The sequence below is a fragment of the Sinocyclocheilus rhinocerous genome, unplaced genomic scaffold (genome assembly GCF_001515625.1).
Source record: "Sinocyclocheilus rhinocerous isolate Xijiao unplaced genomic scaffold, SAMN03320098_v1.1 scaffold1339, whole genome shotgun sequence".
In the NCBI taxonomy this organism is placed as follows: domain Eukaryota; kingdom Metazoa; phylum Chordata; class Actinopteri; order Cypriniformes; family Cyprinidae; genus Sinocyclocheilus; species Sinocyclocheilus rhinocerous.
The window spans coordinates 15,642-40,833 of record NW_015634830.1 but is presented as its reverse complement, the minus strand read 5'-3'; the positions used below and the strand labels follow the sequence as shown (position 1 = coordinate 40,833).

Here is a 25,192-nt window from a genome sequence, read left to right as displayed (position 1 = left end):
TCATGTTAACTTGCTGCTTATATCTTGGCCCCATTCACTTCCATTGTTACTTTCTCATCGCAACCTCCATTTATTTATTTATTTATTTTAAATATAGAAAACGGCTGACGAGTGGAACCACATTTTTGGGGTAATCAACATTTTGGCATAAAACCATTTAGATTTTACCTTACAAGTACTTGGTTAAATACTTTGAACCCATTTTTGGAGATTGCACAATGCAAACATGAAAATTGCTCATCCCATATTGTGTTTTATAATACTTTTATGCAAAACTTGGCGCCCAATGTGGGGATCTTCAAATTAAGCACCAACCGGCCAAGGCTAAGATTATGAATGAATAATAATTCATGTGAATCCAATTCCTTTGACTTAAATGAGTCCCAATTTTGTTTAAAAAAAAAAAAAAGACGAGGATTTTTGTACTGTAGTTTTTCGTTATTGGCTAAGTGACATGGACGTTCTGCCCGTGCTCGTGTGCTTGCCGTTGAGGTGTTGTGGGATGTTTGTTCATGACAGGCACTCCCACAACTTGCCCAAGCCGGTCCACAGCTCACTCCTGTGGTGAAGTGTGCACACTTGCACCCTTAAAATGCAAAAAACGGCATCTTATGATTGATGAAGTGAACTATTTTAAGTGTTCTTTCAGAGGTTGATTCTTCAGGAAGACGTCATTGTGTCTGCAAACGTGAAATTAGCATTCGTTTTTGCTTGTGCTGGTGAACGCCTTGGTATTGACCACAGCCTAATAGCGAATCATTTTTGCACTTCCTGTTCACCTGTGTTGCGTAATCTGGTGATATCGGCAGCCTGGATGATTCTTCTGAAGCTTGTTTTTGTTTGTCGAGTTCTTGGACCGATGAACCTTGAATGACGGGTCACCCGGCCAGTGTGTTTGTCACATTTCTGTGTGTTTTCCAGTGCGCGGTTGCATAAACAAGGTGCTTTCATACCTTCGGCTGCGTTCCAGTGCTTTCTTTCCTTTCCTCCTAAGCAAGCGCCTCAAGGCTTTCTTCCCTCCCCTATTTACGGGTTTGTTTTGTTTACATTTCTAGCCTCCCCTCCCCCGACTTCCTTGCTCTGCCTCCACTCTCGTAAGCCGCACGCCTCCTAACAAATGATCAGCAGCGTTTACAGTAAATCTTTTGAAGCCTGAGACATGCGAGTGCAGCCAAATATAGTAAAAAGCCATCCAAGCGCTTCAGCATGCACGTGTAAATGCATTAGCGTGTTTTTATGGGGAATCCGCAGGAGTTTTCAGTGAATGCTGTTGACCCGTGACCTCAGAGTGAATATAGGGAAGCGTGTTTATGGTCCGTGTCGCGCTCACATGTCACTAGGGCTCAGTGATATGGCAAAAACAATTAGGTCTTGATGTTTTTCAGCCTTTTGATGATATTCAGACTTTATGTATGTATTTACTTTGCCTTTAAAGGAGAATTTTGGCTAAATGCTCATTTGTTTTTCCTATTTATTTAGTGAAAAACTATATTTTATTGTCTTACATATTATAACGTATAAGTGACAGAACCCTGACAATATATTATATAAAGTATTTTTAAAATAAAATTTAAAAATGACACCGATCTTTTTTATTTATATTTTTTATCAGATTCCAATTTTATATCACTACCAAAATTATTGTGAATATTCACATTTGGCACAACATAGCATAAATTACAACATAACATAGCACAACATAAATTATTTATTTACTTTATTTACTTGTTTATTTATAGGCAGCTATATAATGATACCTAGTAATACACAGAAATTCATATTGAATTAATATTTGTATGAAAATAACCTCCTTTTTATTCATCATTATTCTATAAATCAGATTCAAATTTTATATCGCTAGCAAAATTATTGTGAATATTCATATTTAGCACAGGGTAGCACCTGCTTTGTAAGTTAGTCCCAAAAAATAATAAAAAATTTTTTATTAAAATTAATCCGACATGGTATTGCAATCGATTATTCATGCACATCCCAAGATTGCTGACATCGTTTAAAGACATATATTTGAAGGGAGGACAAGATTTTGGAGAGAGGGATGAGCAGTTGCAGAGTTAAATTATAATGATAAATGTAATAAATATATTAAAAAAAAGCGTTTTTAATAGTGTAAGTGGTAATGCAATAATTTTGATAGCCATAAAAGAACAAGAAATCAGACATCAGAACCCACACAATGCTTATGAATGAAAGCAGGAGGGACTACAAAGGCCGCAGAGAGAAGATGTGTGTGTTTACACAGGGATCATCCTTGGGGAGACGCCGCGGAGACTGTCGTGGAGGGGTGGGGTGTTTTGTGCAGGGTTACGCCGTCCTGCAATCGCTGGCGTATGTGAGGAATGCTGCGAGAGTGGAGGCTGCGCCCGTCTGCATGCTCGCTCCTGCCTGTCCTCATGTATTCTGAATGCGTTCCCGCTGCATCTGTCTGCCGCCTGTCTGCCGGCGTGTCGGGGGTTAACGCTGGGCGGATATCTCTCTCTGTTGGAAGAGGCTGTTGAATGGCTGCCTTCCACGGACAGCAAAAACATTGGTTAAGGGTGAGGGCGGATCTGAGGCTGCTTCGGAAACCCGGACTGGAGTTTCGACTGGATCGGGAGTCGGTGAAAGATTGTGGCGTGTACAAATGTGGTTGGGCCTTGCAGCTGAAGCAGACAGTGGTTAAATATGCTTGTTTAAGAGTATTAAACACTTCAAATTGACATGTTTTGCACAGTTTCAGGAATTTTGCTTTGGCTTTCTGTCTTTTTGTGCCTATTCTGTTTGTATGTATGTATGTATTCAGGATCTTTTCGCCTCCATAATCCCCGTCACCTATCGGCCCCATTTGCCCTTTTTTATTTCAATCAGGCAGTGGTATGGTCCGCCCTGTCGCTGACAGGCAGAAGGGTCCATGTTGTTTTGCTCCTGTGAGGCAGCCCAGTGTCACATGATGGAGGGTTTTATGGCACTAATGAAGTCCAACAGATTTGTTTCTCCACTGTAACCTGGAAGGCCTTCCGTGTCCGACATCTAGTCTCAGGAGGCGGCATTTCTGCTCAGGCTGAATTTAATGCTGGGTTGCATTGACACACTGTGCTGTGCATTAACATGCTTAGATGAGTCTTTATATAAATATGAACAAGCATGCTCTACTGTTGTGTGTAGTTGCTTAAGCAAACTTGAAACAAAAAGAAAGTGTATTACCATCATTTTATATTGTTTTTATTATTAATGTATTTATTTTTACATGTTTGTATTATTTATTATTAATCATTTTATAATTTTTAATATTTCTTTATTTGAACTATATGTAAAAAAATCTATACTGTGCAATAGTTTCTTTAAAAAAATAGTGTATAGAACAGTACACTGTGTGTGGTACACAAGTTTAACTGAATGTTTTATGAGAAATCATTTTAATATTTTATTTATTCATATAAAAATTATGTTGAAAAATCACAAAAAAAATTCTATATTGGATACTATTTTCTTTAAATAAAAAAATAAACAAAACATAAATAAAAATAACAAGTCAGGTTGTATCTTGGATATTTTGTCAAATGTACTCTAAAAATCAATTCTACACCTAATTTTTGAATTTGGTGAATACATTGAATACATTAAGAATTGCAACTTTTTTTTCTTCTTTTTTTTTTTCAGGTTTTCTGTTATGTTTAAATATGCCAACACTGCATTCTCTAGTGCATTCTCTAGTTGAATATGCTCTAATTTGTAGAATTTTCCAGAACATTGGATAAAGCCGGGTTTAAAATTCTTGTTTAATTTTGTTAACATACTAGAGTCAAATGTTTTTATAGAGGGGATTCTGGATATCTCTTTTTATCACTCCATAAATCACAAAATACTGTCAACAGCCAGAAAAATACACATTTTAACCATGTTTTTAGGAGTAAAGTGTTGTATAAAACCAGGCGAGGGTTATATTAACAAACCCCTCAGTAAAATCCTTCAGAATATAGATGGGAGTAAAACTGTAAGTTTTTGTGTGTGTAAATGCTACTAAAGTGGGGAAACAATTTTTGTATTGAGAAATTGAGAGAACAGCCTTTTTTTAAAATGTGTTGTAATTGAGATCGACAGATTTCAATTTTTGTAATAGAAATCTGTTGTTTCTCACATTAAAGAAAAATTAGTCTAAAAAGTCCTTTTCTCACTTTTTTTCCCCCTCACAGTTTGCCCTTCCGAATGCGTCCACGGTGCTTGTACCCCCGATAAGGAGTGCTGTCACGACCAGTGTCTGGGCGGCTGCTCCGTGCCAGGGAACGCGACCAAATGCGTGGCTTGTCGCAACTTCCTGTTTGGCGACACCTGCGTGGAACGCTGCCCGCTGGGCTACTACACCTTCAAGGGATGGCGCTGCGTGTCCTTTAAATTCTGCCAGGACCTTCACAACCAGTGCAAGGGCAAGAGCGGCGACTGCCACGAGTACGTCATCCACAATGGAGCCTGTATCCCAGAATGCCCGTCTGGATACACCACCATGAATTCCACCTCGTACGTACCACCTTTTTTTAAAATAAATGCAGCTACAGGAGCCAGACTGCTACCGTTAAACTGCATTCCACTTTCCAATCAACTCTAATCAGATTTCACTACACATCAAACATAAGTTGATGAAAAACAGCGGCAGAATGAGTTTTGAGTTAGACAAACAAATTACAAAGTTAAATTAAAGGGTCAAGTACTACTGTACTACTATCCACTAGGATAGTGTACAATCTGATTTGAATTATCTGAAAAAATTTAACACATTTTCCCACTAAATTGTCTTTAGCATTATAAATTAAAATTAAACTAATAAGTAAATATAACATGGTTTTTCCAAATATTTTTAAACGTAAAAAAAGGATAACGCTTAATTGTATAAAATAATCTTAAAGAAAATCAAGACTTTTTTTTAGCATTATTGTATTATAGTAACAAATATATATTTATTAAAATTAACAAATTATAAATCCAAGATAAAAAAAGAAGATTAAATTGTTATAAAAGTATTATGAAATAATTTTGTTATAATTACTAAAATATAATTTTATATAATTTATTAAAAATAAAATTTCTCTCTTGACACTGGACATGTTCTTGACAGGTTTTGTGAGACTTTTTTCCCCCTCTTCTATATAAATGACTGTTTAAAGAGTGAATCATGTGCTGCAGCCATGAAGTAGCAGTTTCTGGTTAACGCTGTGATTTGTTTTGGTCGTTTAGAAAATTAACGAACCAGTTGTCACGCTCAACTTGACCGGGAGAAGATAAAACTGTTCTGGAAGTATCATAGCATCATTTAGTCTTTTCGTCAGTCACGGCAAATTGAAAATGAGCAGATTATAATGGCCGGTGTCAAGTGTTAAGAGTGTGATAAAATGCCACCCTGATTCAGTCAATCCAGCTGAATTTGTCAAGCTAAACGGAAGTATAATGAGCCAAACCAAAACAACATTGTGTGTCGGAAAGCGACACTAGCGGCCCTTTTTTTTGAGCCTGAGTCCGTTTGGCTGCCCAGGAATGTCCGGAAGCTCGCACACACGCTAGTTTGCACGTCCAGCTTCATGTGTGGGAATTATTAACGCACAAATGAACAGAGAATTAACACTGAGAACGGGAGTAAAACGCAGCCTTGCGGGAACAATGGCAGCCTTTGTTTGCGTTTGCTGGGGTCTCGGGAGCTTTAAAAAGGTGGCTGTTTCACTGGCCTTTTGATTCCTTTGTCTCCACGTCGGAGCGCTGCAGTTGTGGAAGCTTGATGGAATCTCGGTTTTCCAGGAATTTTGTTTTGAAGTGACGTCATTGGCTTGTTTTTCTCGTCCGGCCACCTTTCGCCTTTGTGGGAGGCAGTCATGTGGCAATAAGTCCCGTTTCATAACAGCGCCCCCATCCTTCCCTCCCTGTTATTTTCCAAATGAGAAGATGACTCATCGAGAACTAAAATTTAGCGGCATGTGAATGTCATTCGACGGAGTTAAAATGTAAAAACAGTAGGTTCAACAAATCTGCGTGGATCTCCAAAACTGGAAGGGGAGTTAAAGAGTGGGAGTATGGGCTTAAAAACCTAAGAGAGAAAAACGCTCATTTGTGAATGAACTGCTGAGCATTTCTGTGGGTGTTTTGGGGGGTTTCCAAATAAATGAATTCCTGAAATGCGTGATGCTGTTAAGTATTTCTTGTAGTGGCAGTTGAAAAGGGTTCAGTTAAACTCTAAATCGCCCCCAAATACACTTGAATAGGGTATGAACCAGTAACCGTTGCTCTTTAAATAATAACAGAACCCAATGATGTTTGGTTCAGTTAATAGTTTGCGCATGTTCATTCTTCCGCCAAAACAGTGTAAACTACTCTGCCAGAGTTTCGTTCACAGTACTCAATGGCGCCGCAACACCGAATGACTGAGGCTACGTTTACATGACAACGATGTAGTCAAAAACGGAAAGGTTTTTCCCTTGCGTTAATAGAAAGTTTCACGTATACACGACAACGTTTTCGAAACGATTCGCGTTTACACCATAGACTGTATAAAAACATGGACGTAGTGTCCGTGACGTCACCCGTGGGTTTCCGAAGAGCGTTTTTGAAGCCTAAAGTAGGCGGAGCCGGCCGTCGCCATCTTGGCAGCGCGTCACTCCCGGATAATCGAAAATGGGCAAAGAGGCGGGAGCTGGTTGCTGAAACCACGCCCACCTAGCTCGACGGTGGTGACAGCAGCGGCAATCCACCTGTCACTCAAGTGGCCACGCCCTTAATTATGCAGAAATTTAAGGCTTAATATAATTTAAACGGATGAGTTATAAACAAATTCACCCCCCTCACAGTTGTCATGAAGGGCAAAATTAGCTATATAGACCAAAACCACTTTTTGTAACAGGCTGTAAACACATTTTTTTCTGCTGTAAAGTTGGGCATTTTAACATTGCAGGTCTATGGGTCTGACTCCCTTTTGCAGCCAGCCTCTAGCGGCCAGTCGATGAATCACCTTGTTAGTAAACAGTACCTGTAGGGAAGTGACGATTTTATGTTGTATATGATGCGTGTCCGCTGTTGGTTGTAATATTGGTGAAGTAAATCCACACTTTGCTGAAGAAGCGTTAGCAAACTCTTAAACCGCAACAACAGTACCATGTACCAACAGTACCGGCGCTTGCCTTTAAAATCGACACGTACTGCGCATGTCTACATACCTAACAAGAACAAGAATTCATTTAGTCCTTCTGCAATTAAGTTATTAAGTAACACTAGGTAAGGTTATTTATTTATTGATTACTTATTTTTATTTTATTGTTTAAATGGTATGTTTTACTGTGTTGTGTATGTATGTATTAAACTCAACAAAATGCTAAAATTTTGTTAGAACTAAAACGTTGAAAACAAAGTTATTAAATAACACTAGGTAAGGTTATTTTTTTTATTTTTTTATTCTTTACTACTATGTGTTGTATGTGATGTGGTGGTTGTATTTCTGAGCCTAAGACAAATTTCCCTCAGGGACAATAAAGTGTACCTAACGTAACCTAACCTAACACGTACTATGCATGCGCATGACGTCACCATTTTCAAAGATTCCCGTTTTGGGTGTTTACACGGAAACGATAACGGTGGCGTTTTCAAAAACTTGCACTTTGTCGTGTAAACGGCCCCTGAATCTACAGCACATTAACATACAGCACGAAACGTGAGGTATGAATCCCGAGCAAATGATTCTTAAGAACCTTTTCAGTGAAACAAAAACATACAGCACGGTCAGTGTAATCCAATTCTCACACAAATGACTCTGAATCATAACATACAGCAAAACCAATGCAATCTCATTCCCAAACAAATGAGTCTCATGAGCATGTTTCTGTTTAGTGATTTGAAAACATACAGTGGGACTGGAGTAATCTGATTCCCATACAAACAACTCTTATTAGCAATTCTTTTTGATTCATGAACAAATGACTCTTATGAACCAGTTTCTTTTTAGTGAATCAAAAGCAAACCGTGCTGCCAGTTTAATCCGGTTTCCAAACAAATGACTCTTGTGAACCTATTGCTTTTAGTGAATCAGAAACATACAGCATGATTAGTTTAATCTGGTTCCCAAACAAATGACTTTTATGAACTATTTCTTTTTAGTGAGTCAAAAACTTGCGTAATGCGATTCCTAATTATGAACTACTATGAGTCTGTTCTTTTAAGTGAATCAGAAATTTACAGCATGATTAGTATAATCTGGTTCCCAAACAAATGACTTTTATGAACTAATTCTTACATTCAAAAGCATACAGCACAACCAGTGTAATCCAATTTCCACATGAATCAGAAACAGCACGACTTGTGTAATGTGATTCCCAAACAAATTATTCTTATATGAAAAATCAAATGATCCCAAAAATAAAATATGAAAAATCAAATGACTTCTTTTAGTCAGTCAAAAACATACAGCAGAGCCAGTTTAAAATGATTCCCAAACGAATGACTCTAATGAGCTGATTCTTTTTAGTCAATCAAAAAAATAAAGCACAATTTTTGTAATCTGATTCTTATGAACTGGTTTGTTTGAGTACATCAAACACGTACAGTTAACAGTTAATGAATCAAATGATAATGTGTAGTTTAAGACACTTTTTCCCCCCCATAAAGGTATTAAAGTTTTTGCCTTGTTTTTTTGTGGAATCGGAGAATAAAGACAGATGGTGATAGATGAAATCTCAATGTTGTAACTCTAAATTAATTTAGAAAAATAGCATCGGATTCCCCTCCCACCCACTGCTGCAACATTTCAGCAAGATTTGAGCGTGATTACGTAAAGTCACCCTCTTGTTTTGTTAAAAAGTTATCAAATTAAGCAGCAGAATTATACAAATGCTCTGTGCATTTGTGGGATTCATTACGTTCCCATTCCACGATTAGATCTTTCCACAGCATCTTTCAGCGCAGTTGCCGATTCTTGCATCAAAAGGCCTCGTCTCCAGAGTTGTCACTTCATACGGCATGGATGCGGAGGTCGCATACTTCAAAGCCAAAACAACTATCCGTGGTATTTAGTTGAGTCTCAGCGGGATTGTGTTTTCATGTTTGCCCTCACTGACCCGTTTCATTCAGATGCATTGCGGCACACAATCCGTTCCAGCACATTTGGGCTCGTTCCAATCACAACAATGACAAGAGCGCAGGTGACATGAGACTTTAGCGGGAAGGGAACGATATGTTTGGCCCCGAGGCAATCGCAATCTGGAAAAGTGTGTAAAGCAATAGTCTTAGTTATATACATGTGTAAAGCAATAGTCAGGTGTCTGAAAGCCGGTAATGACTTTGAGCGTCTTCAGGCTTGCTCTCGCAGTTTGGTCTTGATTAAAAACCATCGCTGTCATTCATTCAGGTTGAACTGCAAGCCATGCACTGGTCGATGTCCCAAACTGTGTACGGGGGTGAAGACGGTGGACTCGGTCACCGCTGCTCAGGCTCTGCGTGGCTGTACGTTGCTCAACGGCAGTCTGATCATCAAAATCAGCAAAGGAAGTGAGTATTGTGCTCTTTGAAATGGCTCCGCAAGCGGATTGATTGCATTTACGGGCATATTGTCTTTTTTGTTTTCATTATTTTAATCACTATATATTAATGTTGTTAATATTATTTCAAAAATGTTTATGTTTTATTTATACAAAACCATAAAATGATTATTGTGCAAGTTATTTGAACTTTTTCCTGTCTGTAAGCTTTACTTGTTAAAAAAATAAAAAATAGCAATTAATCTAATCTAATCTATATATATACAGTATATATATAATATATATATAATATAATAATTTAACATATTATAACATAAATAAATAAACAACTGAATATAAAAATTAAATAGCTCCAAAAATCAAATAAAATCAAATACATAAAAAATGTATAAAATTATTTTAAATTAATTATTTTATTATTTTAAATAAAAAAATGTAAAGAAAAAACATGTATGTTTATACAATTAATTAATAAATGTTTAGAAATATATTAAAATATTAGATTATAAACGATAATTAGTTTTTACATGCATAGTTATTTTTCATATTTTGTAACATTTAAAAAAAAAAATCTATGTAATATTTATTTTGCCTTAAAATTTTTGTTAGCTTTCAGAATACTAAAGATTGTAATATTTTATTTACACAAAACCGTAAAAATGTTTGTGCAAATTATTTAAACTTCTGTCATTTATTTAAAAAATGATATATTAAAATAATAACAATATATTTTAAATTATTTAAAAATTCATTACCTTAAGTAATTACATAACAGAATATAAAAAAAATTGTCAAATTAATCCAAATACATAAAATATCTATCAAATATGTATTTATATATTTATGAAAATAAAATATTAAATAGTTAACTGTCACAAGTACAATTCAATTATTCAGTTGAGCATTATGATACAAAACTATTTGAAATAAATGAGTGCTATGATAGACCAATCATAGTCATGTAATATTTTTAGCACATACAGTAATATGCATCTAAATATGAAGTGAAGTATGTGAAGTTACCGATGCAAATGAAAACACATCTTGTGTTCCTCAGACAATATCGCGGCCGAGCTGGAGTCTAGTCTGGGTCAGCTGGAGGAGATCACAGGCTATCTGAGCATCCGCAGAGCCCACGCTCTCGTCTCGCTCTCCTTCCTCCGCAAGCTACGTGTCATTCGCGGAGGAACGCTGGAAGCCGAGTGCGTAAGATCCCGCTGCTGAGCTCTAGCGCTGAGCTTACAGCTTACTTAATGTCAGTTTTTGATCTTTGCAGGAACTATTCTTTCTATGCCTTGGACAACCTGAACTTGCGACAGCTGTGGGACTGGAACAAACACAACCTCACCATCCTCAACGGCAAGATGTACTTTGTCCAAAACAGCAAGCTCTGTAAGTCTGAGATCCTCCGGATGGAAGAAGTGACCGGGACCAAGGACAGGAAGAACGACATCAGCATCCCAGCGTATGCAGACCAGACCTACTGTAAGACCCGCAGCGCTTTTGGTTTGAATGCAGCTTGAGCTTTACGTCAAGCCAGGCTTGATAATCCATCCTCTTTTCCAGGTGAAAACCAAGTTCTTAAATTTACGCAAATCCGCACGATCCACAACAAGATCTTCATTAAGTGGAAAGCGTTCTGGCCCTCGGACTTCAGAGACCTGCTGGGATTCATGGTCTTATACAAGGAAGCGTGAGTGTTACCGTTGTTTTAATGTATTATACTTTTATGTATTATTATGGTTTTGAAAAGTCACATTTTTCTTTTTAATTGTTTTGATTTTTCAGTTTCAGTTTTTTTGTAATTTGTACTTTTATTAGTAGTATTTTTTTGTGTGTATGTCTGGAATGTGATTAGTTTTAGTTTTGTTTTTATTTACTTAGTATTTTAATAATAATATTGAAAAATAATGTATATTATTTAATGAACTATACTTAATTAATATAAATGTTCTACATCCTGCTTGTTTAAATTGTATTATTTTTTGTGTATGTTTGGAATATGACTAGCAATAGTTTGTTTTTATTTACTTATTATTTTTAATATTAGTATTAAAATGCTATTTTATATATGATTTATTTAGCTAATTAATATAAATGCCGTTCTATGTCTTGCCTGTTTTTACTTTTGTTTTTAATTACTTAAATTAAAAGTATTAAAATACTATTTTAATTATAAAAATATTATGTTTATTTAATATCATTTGATATTTGATATTATATTTAATTAGAATTAGTTGAAAAATGGTGTTCCATGTTTCATTTTTGTAAACGGCTGTAAAAGCTTAAAAATGCTGTTTTTAAAAGCTTTACATTTGGCTAATAAAATTATTTAATATATTATATATTTATAATTATATTATTAAATTATAATTCATTAATAAAACTGATGTTCTATTTCCTTTTTTTTTTTTTAAACCGCTTTGGATTAGAGAGCATTAAAAATTCTAATTAGTTAATAATATAAGCAGATTATATATTATTATATTTAATTAGAATTTGTTCAAGGTACAGTTGTTGTGTATCCTAGTCATTTTTGCATTTATTACCTTAAACTTGAAATCATTAAAAAAATTGTAATTCTAATTATTATTGGTTAGTAAAATGATCAATTATATAATTACATATTATAATAATTGCTTCAAAGATTGACAATGTAAAACCTAATTATTTTTATGCATATTATTTACATCATTTACATCTTCATTTAAACTGAACAATAGTTAATAAACATAATAAATGTAAAACATTATTTAAATAATAATTCTGAATTTCATACTTTCTAATATTTTTTCTTTATATGTGTGTATATATATTTATGTGTGTGTGTGTTAATTCTTTAATATTAAAATATTAATTACATTTTTCTCAGCTTTTGATTTATTTCTAATCTGCTATACCATTATAATAACTAGTTAAAAACTAATGTGGGAAAGCATTAAAGTACTATCTAACATTGTCTCTCTTCCTGTTTAGTCCTTATAAGAACGTGACTGAATATGACGGGCAGGATGCCTGTGGCTCTAACAGCTGGGCGATCGCAGACGTGGAGCCTCCTGAACGCGGCTCCGAGGGCAAAGGCCAGAGCGAGCCGGGTCTCCTCATCATGCCTCTGAAGCCCTGGACCCAGTACGCCATCATGGTCAAAGCCCAGCTCGCCGCCTCTGACGACCACCTCGTCCGCGGGGCCAAGAGCGAGATCATCTACGTCCGCACCAACGCCACCCGTAAGTCACCGCCGCCTCTGTGCAGAAATGCACAGCAGCCATTTCTTTTCATTATTTTGCTTCTTAAAGAGTTAACTCACCCAAAAATGAAAATCTTGTCATCATGTACTCACCTTCATGTTGTTCCAAACCTGTGCTGAACATAGAAGATATTTTGAAGAATGCTGGTAACCAAACAGTTGATGGTAGCCATTGACTTCCACAGTTAAAAAAAAAAAAGACATTCTATAGAAGTATTTCTCTGTTGTAAAAGCACGTTTTCAAATCATTGTAAATAAACTGCATATTTGAAGTTTTAACAACTACATTTATACATAAAAAAGTGTGTGTGTATGTATATATATATATATATATATATATATATATATAAAATGTGTGTGTGTGTATTATACATGCATAATTTAATAAATACATATAATACAGGTTAAAAAATGCACATTAATTTTATACATATATTTTATATATAAAATAATATGACTGTAATTGTATTAATTGTAATTACATTTTATTGTAAAGTTTTTAATATAAATAATATAGATATACATGCACACACATGCATCTATATGCATAAAATAATGTGTGTGCATGATAGCGCATATTAATTGTATGCATGTAATTGCATTATAATTATAATATTAATTATAATTTAAAACATCTTATATGTAATTTTTTTTATATATGAAATAAAAAAATGCAGTAAACACACATACACTACCGGTCAAAAGTTTGGGATCAGAACGATTTTTTAATGTTTTTTACAGGAGTTTCTTCTGCTCATCAAGGCTGCATTTATTTGATCAAAAATACAGGAAAAGTTAAAAAGAAGAGCATTTATTTAAAATAAAAAACGTTTCTATCAATATACACTATAGTTCAAAAGTTTGGGGTAAGTGAATTTTAATTCTTTCTTTTTTTGAAAGAAATTAAACTTTTATTCAGCAAGGATGTGTTAAATTGTTAAGAAGTGATAGCAAAGATTTATATTGTTAGAAGTTTTGAACTTTCTATTCATCAAAGAATAATGAAAAAATTATCGCAGTTTCCAGAAATTATTGTATGTTGCCAACATTGATAATTCTAATAATAAATCAGCATATTAGAATGATTTCTTAAGGATCATCTGACACTTTATACTGGAGTATTGGCTGATGGAAATTCAGCTTTGCATCACAGAAATAAATGATATTTGAAAGGATATTTATTATTTGTGTGTGGCCAATAAGCAAGTTTCCTCTCAGGTGTTGTCTGTAGCATGATGTGAATGAAATGACTCGTGAAAGCTTGTTATCTGAGAGCGGAAAGCTGAAGCGACATTGTCCTGCTCTGTTTCTGATGTGTAACAGGACCCTCGGTACCTCTGGACCCCATTTCCTGGTCCAACTCCTCCTCCGAGATCATTCTCAAGTGGAAACTGCCCTCCGACCCCAACGGCAATATCACCCACTACTTCGTCTACTGCCAGAAGCAGGAAGAGGATATCACGTACTACAAGTTCGACTACTGCCAGCAAGGTGCTGATCAATGAAAGCTCCTGTAGCAACATAACTGCATAACTGCTTATTAAGTGTACTTCCTCTTTCTCTCTGTTCAGGGATGAAGGTGCCATCCCATACGCCGACACACCACGACATCGAAGAAGACCAGAAGTGGAACCAAACGGACGTGCCCGACCAGAAGGGCCGCTGCTGTGCCTGTCCTAAAACAGAGACGCAGCTGAAGAAAGAGGCCGAAGAGACTGAGTTCCGCAAGACCTTTGAGAACTACCTCCATAATGAAGTGTTTGAACCCAGGTACACAATGCTCGTGGGATGACAAATGTCATATGAAACACCAGAAAACTGATAAATGATAGATGATAAATAATAAAAAGCTGATAAAAATTTTATTTTATTTTATGTTTTAATATGATAGTATTGTTTTTTATTTTATTTTATTTTTTATTTATATATTTTAATTTTTTTTATTTCAATTTCAGTTCATTTTAGTTACATTTTTAGTAATTTTGTTATGTCCTTTTGTTGTTTTTGTGTTTCTTATTTTTTTTAAATATTACTACTTAGGTTTAATTTATTTCAGTTTAGTTTTTATTTCAATAGGATTAGTTATAAATATCTCCAGTCAATAGATGGCTCTAGTGTTAAATGGGTTCTTACTGAGCTTTTGAACATCAAGGGTCTATAGCACCATCTTCTGGTTAATTGGTTAATTGCTTTGCATGGGCCACATTGCAGCTTGACCTGTCCAAGATTGTTTATATTTATATTTTATTCATATTTATGTTATATTTATGATTTAGCTTTAGTTCGGTATTAGTTTTTATTTATATAATAATTTATACATATGTATTATAGTAAATGGAAAAAAACCTAAATAAGTATAAAAACAATAGGTGTAATTTAAGTAAAATTCTGCAAATAAAATGCGGCATCTTTATCCAATTAATCAAAGAAACAATCAGATGACAAAATGAATTATCACAGCACTGGAATCAAAAGTATAACATTTACATGATGTTTTCAATTAATGTTTTATAGTCTTCAATTTTACATTAAAATATAAAAATATAATCTTGGAAATAAAATACATAACATATTTACATGAATTATTTTCGTAAATTTTTACAGTCTTCAATTTTACATTAAAATATAAAAATATAATCTTGGAAATAAAATACATAACATATTTACATGAATTATTTTCGTAAATTTTTACAGTCTTCAATTTTACATTAAAATATAAAAATATAATCTTGGAAATAAAATACATAACATTTACATAAATTATTTTAGTTAATTTTTACAGTCTTCAGTTTTACATTAAAATATATATATTTTTAAAAACATTGGAATGTACAACATGTTTAAATGATTTTTGTGTAAATGTTTAGTCTTTAATTATACATAAAAATTTTATATGTGTATATATATATATATATATATATATACACACACACACACACACATGTATATAATGGAAATAAAATTTGTCATTTTTATGTTGTTAATCAAAGAAATAACGTTTACATTTATTTTTTATTTAATTTTTTATAGTCTTCAATTTTACATTTCAAGCTGAGAAAAAAAAAGTAGCATCTTATAAAAAATTGGCAGCTTTATGCAATTGATCAAATAAATAATAAACTGACTAAATGGTTATCAGAATAGTTGTTGGCCTCAGCAATGAAATGAATAGTATAGCATATATTTACTACTACTACTTATCAAAGACAGACCTCGTTCCTAAACATTTCCCATCATTCTCTGTGGCAGAAGTGATAAGATAATGCACAAATAAAGCATCATTTACACACATTATCTACTCTTTATTATGTAGCCTTAGAACTGAAATCATTAGGGTATTTTTGCTCCATCCGCTCCAAATGAAACTCTGAAAGACTGAAAGTCTTCACTGTCAATCCACAGACCCCACCGACGGCGGCGCTCAGTTGGTGTGGCCAATGCGACTTTGCCGAATTTTGTGAGCACATCGTCCAGCCTGCCCAACTTTTCCACCACTTCGAGCCCAGAGAAGGAAAAGAGTCAGAAGATGGTGTTCAAAGCCAACTCCAAAGAGTTCATGGTCATCCCCAACCTGGTCCACTTCACCAGCTACCAGATCGAGATCCAGGCCTGCAACCATCCCACGGATCCAAACCGCTGCAGCATGCCGACATACGTCAACGCCCGCACGCTGCCTGAACGTAAGACTGCCACACCACTCTTTTCTATTGTTTTGGTTTGAATTCACATTCTAATGTGTCGACTTTCTGTTTGTGTTCTTAGTAAAAGCTGACAACATTGTCGGGCCAGTGACTCACGAATTTTTTCCCGATGAACCGGAATTTGTCTACATCAAATGGCAGGAGCCGAAAGCGCCCAATGGCATGATCATACTGTATGAAGTCAAATACATGAGGATGTCGGATAACTATGTAGGTGTTTAATTAATTCGAAGAAATTCACATATATTAATATGTATATATTTTAGCTTTTATATTATTATTTTTACAGTATTTATCTGTAGATTGTTGAGTAAATATTTGTATATATTTAAACATTTATACTTTTAGATATTGAAAAATGCAGACTAGGGGTGTGCCATATCATACCGTCCACGATAATACTGGTATAATTATACATTCCCTAGCGCACAACAACAACAACACCACCACCACAAACCCAATAGGTGTGTTCGACTTGAAGCAGCGCTGCGCAGACTGATCGGTGTATGACATCAATGTATTGCGAGAGCGGTTCTAGAGCATATTCGAGTGCACACTCTTACCTTCAAAAATAGGCGAGGCGCATATCTTTAGCGAAGCGGCACAGAGAGCCGCTTCTGGGACGCTTCTGAAACGTGCTGCGGCTCCGCTGGTGTAAACACAAGCATTGACTAGAGTGGCCGCGTCGGAGACGTAAAGGCCTGGGTATACGTCACATTCCGCGTTCCGTTCCATCTCGCTCACAGCCGCGTCCGCACTACTTTCAAAGTATACTCAACCGCTGATGAGCGCGGACGGACGAGCTCGACACATATGCGCAGTACCACCTACTCTTGTCTCAACATTCACCTCGCGCATACGCTGTTGTATGCGCACCGTCCGCGCGGTCTCAAAAAATTGCCTGCACACGGACGGGGTGACAATAGATTTACACTTCAAATTAGGTAGTCTGTCATCGATGACAGTAGCTCATTGGAAAAGGATGGAAAATGCCCTTCATTTTGTTTGCACTAATAAATGCTGCTGCCTGCCAGCTGCAATCACCAATAAACGTTGTTTCATGTTTTTTTTTTCCTATATCGTCATAAATATCGTTATCGCAAATATTCTTGAAATATCGTGATATAATTTTGAGGCTATATTGCCCACTCCTAATGCAGACGAAAATGTATACAATAATTAAATATTTATTAATTTATATTTTTGAAAATATTTTAACAAATATTTTAGATATGTAAAAATTTTAAATATATCTAATACCATATCTAATATGTACTGTATATATACACCTAAAATATTTATGTATTAAAAATATGTATTTTAAAAATATATGTATTTAAAATATTACACAATTATATATTTTAACAAATTATATATATTGTTCAAAGAGGTGTATATATTTTTCTTTATTATTATTTTTTTTGTCCCTCAGGAGGATCAAGTCTGTGTGTCCAGAATCACTTATGAAAAAAATCATGGCTATCGATTACGAGTAGGGCATCCTGGGAATTACAGTGTGAGAATACGTGCCACTTCACTGGCCAGCAACGGTTCCTGGACAGAGCCTGCATACTTTTTTGTTCAAGACAGTAAGTTCACTTCACTGTATTTATTACATTTTTACTGTAATTTTGGCCACTATGGTCTCTAATGTACTTGTTTTACAGGGGATATGAACATGAAAATCATCATTGGCCCACTCATCTGCTTCATTGTACTGCTGTTTCTGGCCAGCACAGTCTTCATTGTCCTTAGGAAGAAGTATGTGTTAGACACTCTTAAATTAAGTCTATTTTTCATCTAGACAATGCTATCATGTATAAATATATTTTCTCTCAGACAAACTGAAGGACCGACTGGCCCACTGATTGCTTCCTCAAACCCAGAATATATAAGTGCAAATGATGGTAAGATATCTTTTTAGGTGATTTTAAAGATTGTGAACTAATGTCATTATCAGTAAGTTTGTCTAAATAAAATAAGAATAAATAAAACAAAATCCTGTAAATAAAATTTGGCATCTTTATCTAATTAATCAAAGAAATAATCCATTGCCAAAAAAAAAACCTATCAAAGCACTGGAATGAAGTGTGTGTGTGTGTGTATATATATATATATATTTAGTTATATAGTTATATAGTTGCAGCAATGGAATAAAAATGATAGCATATTTACTCTTTTTGTTGTTTTATAGCTTTCGATTTGCGTATTTTTTGTTGGAAAGCAAAAAATACAATATTATTATTAAAATTGGAAAATTTAAATTTGTGTATTTATAGTGTACATCCCAGACGAATGGGAGGTGCCTCGGGAGAAGATCAGTGTTATGAGAGAGCTCGGTCAGGGATCATTCGGAATGGTGTATGAAGGCATCGCTAAAGACATTGTGAAGGGCGAACCAGAGACGCGAGTGGCTGTTAAAACCGTCAACGAGTCGGCGAGCCTGCGTGAGAGAATCGAGTTCCTCAATGAGGCTTCGGTCATGAAAGCTTTTACCTGCCATCACGTGGTGAGTGTGGATAACCTGGCGAACCAAAATAATCAAGGCAGAAACAACCTTGTCTAAATGTTCAACTTTTAAAAAATGTTTGTCTAGGTCCGCTTGCTCGGTGTGGTATCTAAGGGGCAACCGACATTGGTCGTCATGGAACTGATGACACACGGAGATCTGAAAAGCTACCTGCGTAGCTTGAGACCTGATTCTGAGGTAAGTCTTCATGTTCCTGATGTATAATGACCCCAATCGTTCTATCCCGGACGAGCCCCCAATTTCATTGCACCTGAGGACTTTATAACAGTAAAATGGACCAAATGCTGTCATTTGATGTTAAATAATCCAGTTTTCAGGCTTGAGACCTGATTCTGTGGTAAGTCTTCATGTTCCTGATGTAGAATGACCCCAATCCCCAATTGTTCTATCCCGCACGAGCCCCCAATTTCATTGCACCTGAGGACATTATAACAGTAAAATGGACCAAATGCTGTCATTTGATGTTAAATAATCCAGTTTTCCTTCATTTTAAATATATCAGTCTATGAAACATCACAATCAATAGTTAACAGTAGCCTGTAGCTGTGATTATTGATTTCAATCGATGTTTTAACAGAATAACCCAGGTCGTCCACCACCAACCCTGAAGGAGATGATCCAAATGGCAGCGGAGATAGCAGATGGCATGGCATACCTCAACGCTAAGAAGTTCGTCCACAGAGACCTTGCTGCCAGAAACTGCATGGTGGCTGAAGATCTCACTGTGAAAATTGGAGGTAAGAAGACCAGAATGGAGCATATTTAGTGTGAAACTCGGGATTCGAAGGACAAAAAATCTTGATTTATTTTTTATTGTTGCAGATTTTGGTATGACGCGAGACATCTATGAGACTGATTACTATCGCAAGGGCGGGAAGGGCTTATTGCCTGTCAGATGGATGGCACCAGAGTCCCTAAAAGATGGCATTTTCACCGCTCACTCGGATTGCTGGTGGGTATTTCTCTGGGTTTCTTTGGAATTTTTTGCTAACCCGGTGTCTAGAAAAACGTTCAGATCCCTCACAACAAACTAGTCGAGAAGTGCTTTGGTCCTGTTGGGTGTCCAATCCTGTTTTTGGAAGGCCACTGTCCTGCAGAGTTCTGAACCAGTTAATTAAGGTCTTCTGGATTACTAGAAACTTCCAGGCAAGTGTGTTGAAGCTGGTTGGAGTCTGCTGGACATTGACCCTCCAGGAGCAGGATTGGACATTTTTGGTTCCACCAAAATGAACGCATATGTGGACAGTCCCAGCCTATTGAGCTGGCAGTGCTGTAATAAAAATCTGCTGACTTTTAGGTCTTTTGGAGTGGTATTATGGGAGATCAGCACACTTGCTGAGCAGCCTTACCAAGGACTGTCCAATGAGCAAGTGCTCAAGTTTGTCATGGATGGAGGATACCTGGACAGGCCAGATAACTGTCCAGAGAGAATGTAAGTACCGACATAGAAATAAATCTTGTTGAAAAGACCATAATAGATCATTGGTATATCCATATACCAAGCCTCTGCTTGGAGAATGAGGTTTAGGTGGTTTAAGATTGTCTTCTCTTGCTCTAACTCTTCTCCCAGGCACAACCTCATGCAGATGTGTTGGCAGTACAACCCGAAGATGCGGCCCACTTTCCTTGAGATCATCGAGATGATCAAGGAGGACCTGCATCCCACTTTCCAAGAGGTCTCCTTCTTCTACAGCGAGGAGAACAAACCGCCCGAGAGCGAGGAGTTTGACATGGACTTCGAGAACATGGAGAGCATACCACTGGACCCCTCATCCTATTCCCAGCGTGAGGAGAGCCTCAGTAGAGACAACGGCCCCTCTGTGGGCCTACGGGGCAATTACGAGGAGCACGTGCCCTACACGCATATGAACGGTGGAAAGAAAAATGGCCGAATTCTGTCTTTACCCAGATCTAGTCCGTCCTAACATTTGCCTCTGCTTTTTCTCTCTCAATTTTTTAAAGTAAAGTTTTTAAATGCATTATTTTTGCAGAGGCCCTTAAAGATACAGATCTCAGGTCTTTTTTGTTTGTCGTTGTTGTTGTTGTTATTGTTTCCATCTCACAGCTACACTAGTATGGTTACAACGAAAACGGACGTTATATCGCCCATCATCTGATGCACCATTCGCTTTCTGACACTTTTACACTTTTGCCAAGTTGGGCAGTGGGGAAAAGCAAACTGTGAACATGACTAAATCAACTAGAAAAGCTGCTTCGGCTAGGTCACCTCAAAGTCCACTTCCTTCTCCTTTGGATGCTTATTTCCTGTCTCTCGCTCTCTCTCTTTCGTTTTTTTTCTTTTTTTTTTTTTAAGTGGAAATCTTTTAAGATAGTGGCCTTTTTTTAAGTGGCCTATAAAAAGAGAAGTGTCTATCAATGCTTGTGTTGATTTCTTTAGAACAACGACTTTACAGTGTGGAACTATGGGATGGCTTATATTCTTTTAGAACAAACCTTTGTTTTGTAGAGGAATGATTTTTATTTTGTCCTGGAGAATTCCTAAATTCACTTAGATGATGTTCACATGGTGTTCTGGTGAATGAGGTTTAATTTATTTGCTTTCTGTTCTTTTTTTTTTCCTCTGAGCTTTTTTCTCCTGTCCTTTTTACCGGCTGAAGGATATTTAACAGTTATGAATTGGACAAAGGAGTTAATCAGACTGACCAATAGCTGCTGCTCTGATATATAGTGGGTATTCAAATGTATATATATATAGAGAGAGAATATTTAAATATTGATTTGTATCAGTATTTTAAATATAATATTCACAACATCTGAACTTTTGTACATAATTCTAAAGTCTTTTTCTAATGTCTTCATTGGCTTTGCTTATGCAATATTTTTTGCAACAATGTCTTTTCATGAGCTGTTTTTTTTTTTTGTCTAATGTCGCATTAATTAACATGCAAGTTGACTCACAGTGATATTCCAGCGTACAGTGGGTAGCATTTTTGGTTTAGCCTAAATTCAAATGATCAAAATGACAATTTCATTTCGGAATAATGAATAATAATAATAATAATAATGAAATATTATTATTGTTAATATTATTTAAAAATAGAAATATTTGATTGCTCAATTCAAGGGAATATACGTTCCAATTTCCTGTCATAAATTGGATTTTTGTTGGACGTTCTTCAGTTAAATTTTGGGATTCCGATAGCTGTTTTGGAGAATGTTTTGGGAATGTTTCGGAGCATTTTCTTCCGTGGGATATGAAAGGTTGTTTTTGGCTCAATTTACTATTTACCTGATTTTTCAGGGGGATTTAGGATCTTATTGTGAGAGATAAGCTCTACCTAGGGGATTCTAGGTTCTTTGTTTTTTGACAGCAGAAATATTCGACCTGGCAATATTTGAATCAGATCAAAAAACATTCCTGTAATTTAGCCCCGATCAGGCTCCGGTACCTGTTAAAGTATCAAAAGTGAGGGTAGATCTCGCACGGCTTCGCTTAATAATGGCATTTACGCTCTAGTTCTGAGAAAGGGAAGTCTTAGAAGACCACAGGGAAAGTAAACTTCTTCCTCTGTCAGAATGACGCCGCTTTTTCCCAAATAATCCTTTAAAGAAAAACAGCAGACAGCTTTCATAGGCAGATGCATAATTACATTTTTACTGGATCTTGCTTGTCGTCATCAAAAAATGTGCACATTTCATGTATGTGCGTGTATATTTGTGCATGTATATTTATTCGTGGGTAGTTTGGGAGGGAAGCAACAGAACGAGGCTGAAATTCACGCAAGCTTTTTTAAGTGTTTTTGCCATTTCATGTTTTTTTTCCCTGATCTTTCTCGCATTTTTGTACCGTAGGCTGATAAAAAAAAAAATTCCCTTTCTTGGTCCCATTGGCTTTATCTTAGATGTACATAACAGAATCGAAGAAATCAAACTAGCTTGTAGCTGTTTGAAAACTATTGCAAAGAAAGTCAGTTTTTTTCCTGTAAAATGGAGCAGACGTCAGATTTTTTGTTTTCCTAAATAACAAGATTACCATATCTTTGAAAAGGCAAATATTGATATTTTATTTATTTTATGATCCTCATAATTATGTAAATCCCTGCTAGCTTTTATTACAATACTCTAAGGCGGGTAAAACTAGTCGTTTAGTTGTTTATTTTTTGTTTAAAGAGAGATACAGCTGGCGAGTTCGCAAACGCAGTTGGTTTAGTGCTAATGTCTTTCTGTTGGTTGTTTGGACACAGTCTACCTCAGTATATTTTTAGAAATTTTTTAGAGCCAAGTGCATCTCTCTTTAGTTTTTCGAATTTCTTTAACAGCAAAAACCATGTCCGCAATCCCAAATTCGGCCACTAGAGGTTCTCTCTCGCAACGATTATGGATCACTCCCCTTGTTCCCCTTTATTCGATTTTGATTTTGGAGAAAGCTTATAACCCAAAGATTCACTTTAATGGGTGACGTCTGTCTTTTGAATCATTTGAAATACGCAGTGCCAGTTTCGTTGCGAAAAATTAGATAAAATGAAAGTTTATCCTGAAGTATTACTAAAGTACAACGTTAAAAGACGCCTATAGCATGAAGTGTGTGGGAAAAACTGGTTTTTATTTTACGGTACATTGTTTGGCTCTGCTAATCTGAATGAGGTATTACAGCATTTTATTACATGAAGCACTTATTTGAATTATACAAAAAATTTCGTAAAGCCACTTGTCATTAATTCGCAAACATTGTATGTTTTCTGTGATTTAAACTCAATTTAACCTTTCAAGTCACTTCCTGAGAGACTACTGAATCACAGTTTGTTGCGCAAAAATGCCCACGAAACATTATGCGATGCTTTTTTATTGGCTAGTTACAATGGGTGTACAACCATTTGTGATACACTTGGTGAAACAGCTCTTCTTCACTCACTGCGGTATCTCACCAAACAAACTTTCTAATGCCCCGAGTTCAGTAGTTTCACATACAAAAACTTTGTACACTGTTTTTTTTTATGGTTTGTTTGCACCAAATGTGATTGTCAATGTCTTTTTTTTGTTCCATGTGTATTCTACTGTGAAAAAAAAAATTCTATCAATGCCATAGTTTATAGTAAACACGGACTTCACCTGCCTCTCCTTACACATGCGTTCATAAATACTCTTGCGGACAATCCTATGTGCCATAGAAACGTTTTCTTTTCCTCAGGGAGATGTGAGCGTTGGGTTTCGTTTATCGGAGGAGCATCAATTTTATCCCCTGCTAGCTTAATCGTACGAGAAAAATGGATGGACAACTGCAAAAACGATGTCTTTGGATGCCAGTCGTCCATCTCTAAAGCATTTCGCATCTTTCGTTGCCTCTCCAATGTGTTTCGGGGAATTAATTGAGCGCCCCCTGGTGGATCCATAGTGCCTTGCACAAACCTAAGTATCCTCCAAGCCAAACCTGGCCAACAAACTCCCTGGACCGGATTGTTTTTCCCCCAACATCCTCAAAATACTGGAGCCTATTGTACAGATTTCTCGACAGGTTAGCACATCTTTGGTAAATGCTTGGCTCGGTTTTACTGTATTGGTGTATGTGAATGATATTCTTTTATTTTAATTTTTAATTAAGCTGAACTTGTCTCTTCTTGGATATGCTACAGCTTGCTTTGTGCGCTTGACGAACATCGTACGATTGATTCACTGTTACCCAAACAACAACTTTGGCAGCTCCCAGTGTAAAAGTCTAAATTGAGAGAATTTAATTTTGATAAATGACCTTAAATAGTTGTAGTAACAAAAACCCAAATGCAGTTTTCTACAGCAAGCTAAAAAAGCAGAACAGGTCGAGCGCAAGGCATTGTATGTATTTTGTTGTTTTTAAAAGGAAAAAGTATTACACTTAGAGATATTAATTTCTATTTTTTTAGTCAAAATAGGGAGGGCAAATTCAATTACTTTTTTGACTGTAAACTTTTACTATTCATGTACATTACGGAATTAACATGATCAATGTATATAGCTTTCTTTTCGATAAAAGTGTGATGTCTTTTGTTCATGGCATTACACTGTGATTCAGAGATATAAAAGACATCGATTTTACTCTCCAAACTGATCGGATGACGAACTGTTCGGGTTTTTGGCCTACAATGACATTCTTTGTACGACGTTGCATTGTTTGAGGCATTACACTGTGATTCAGAGATATAAAAGACATCGATTTTACTCTCCAAACTGATCGGATGACGAACTGTTCGAGTTTTTGGCCTACAATGACATTCTTTGT

At 35.9% G+C, this 25,192-nt stretch overlaps 1 protein-coding gene across 1 annotated transcript; it reads left to right on the top strand.

Moving 5' to 3' along the window:
- Positions 1-10,544: 10,544 nt before the first annotated feature.
- Positions 10,545-24,576, top strand: LOC107745966 (insulin receptor-like). Its single transcript, XM_016559996.1, has 17 exons — positions 10,545-10,702; positions 10,777-10,985; positions 11,067-11,193; positions 12,477-12,727; positions 14,071-14,238; positions 14,319-14,517; positions 16,150-16,427; positions 16,510-16,658; positions 17,881-18,037; positions 18,116-18,209; positions 18,288-18,355; positions 18,728-18,957; positions 19,045-19,155; positions 19,556-19,715; positions 19,801-19,930; positions 20,276-20,410; positions 20,549-24,576. Exons 2-17 carry the CDS (start codon positions 10,865-10,867, stop codon positions 20,901-20,903), a joined length of 2,733 nt encoding a protein of 910 aa, XP_016415482.1. The 5' UTR covers positions 10,545-10,702; positions 10,777-10,864; the 3' UTR covers positions 20,904-24,576.
- The last annotated feature ends 616 nt before the right edge of the window (positions 24,577-25,192 follow it).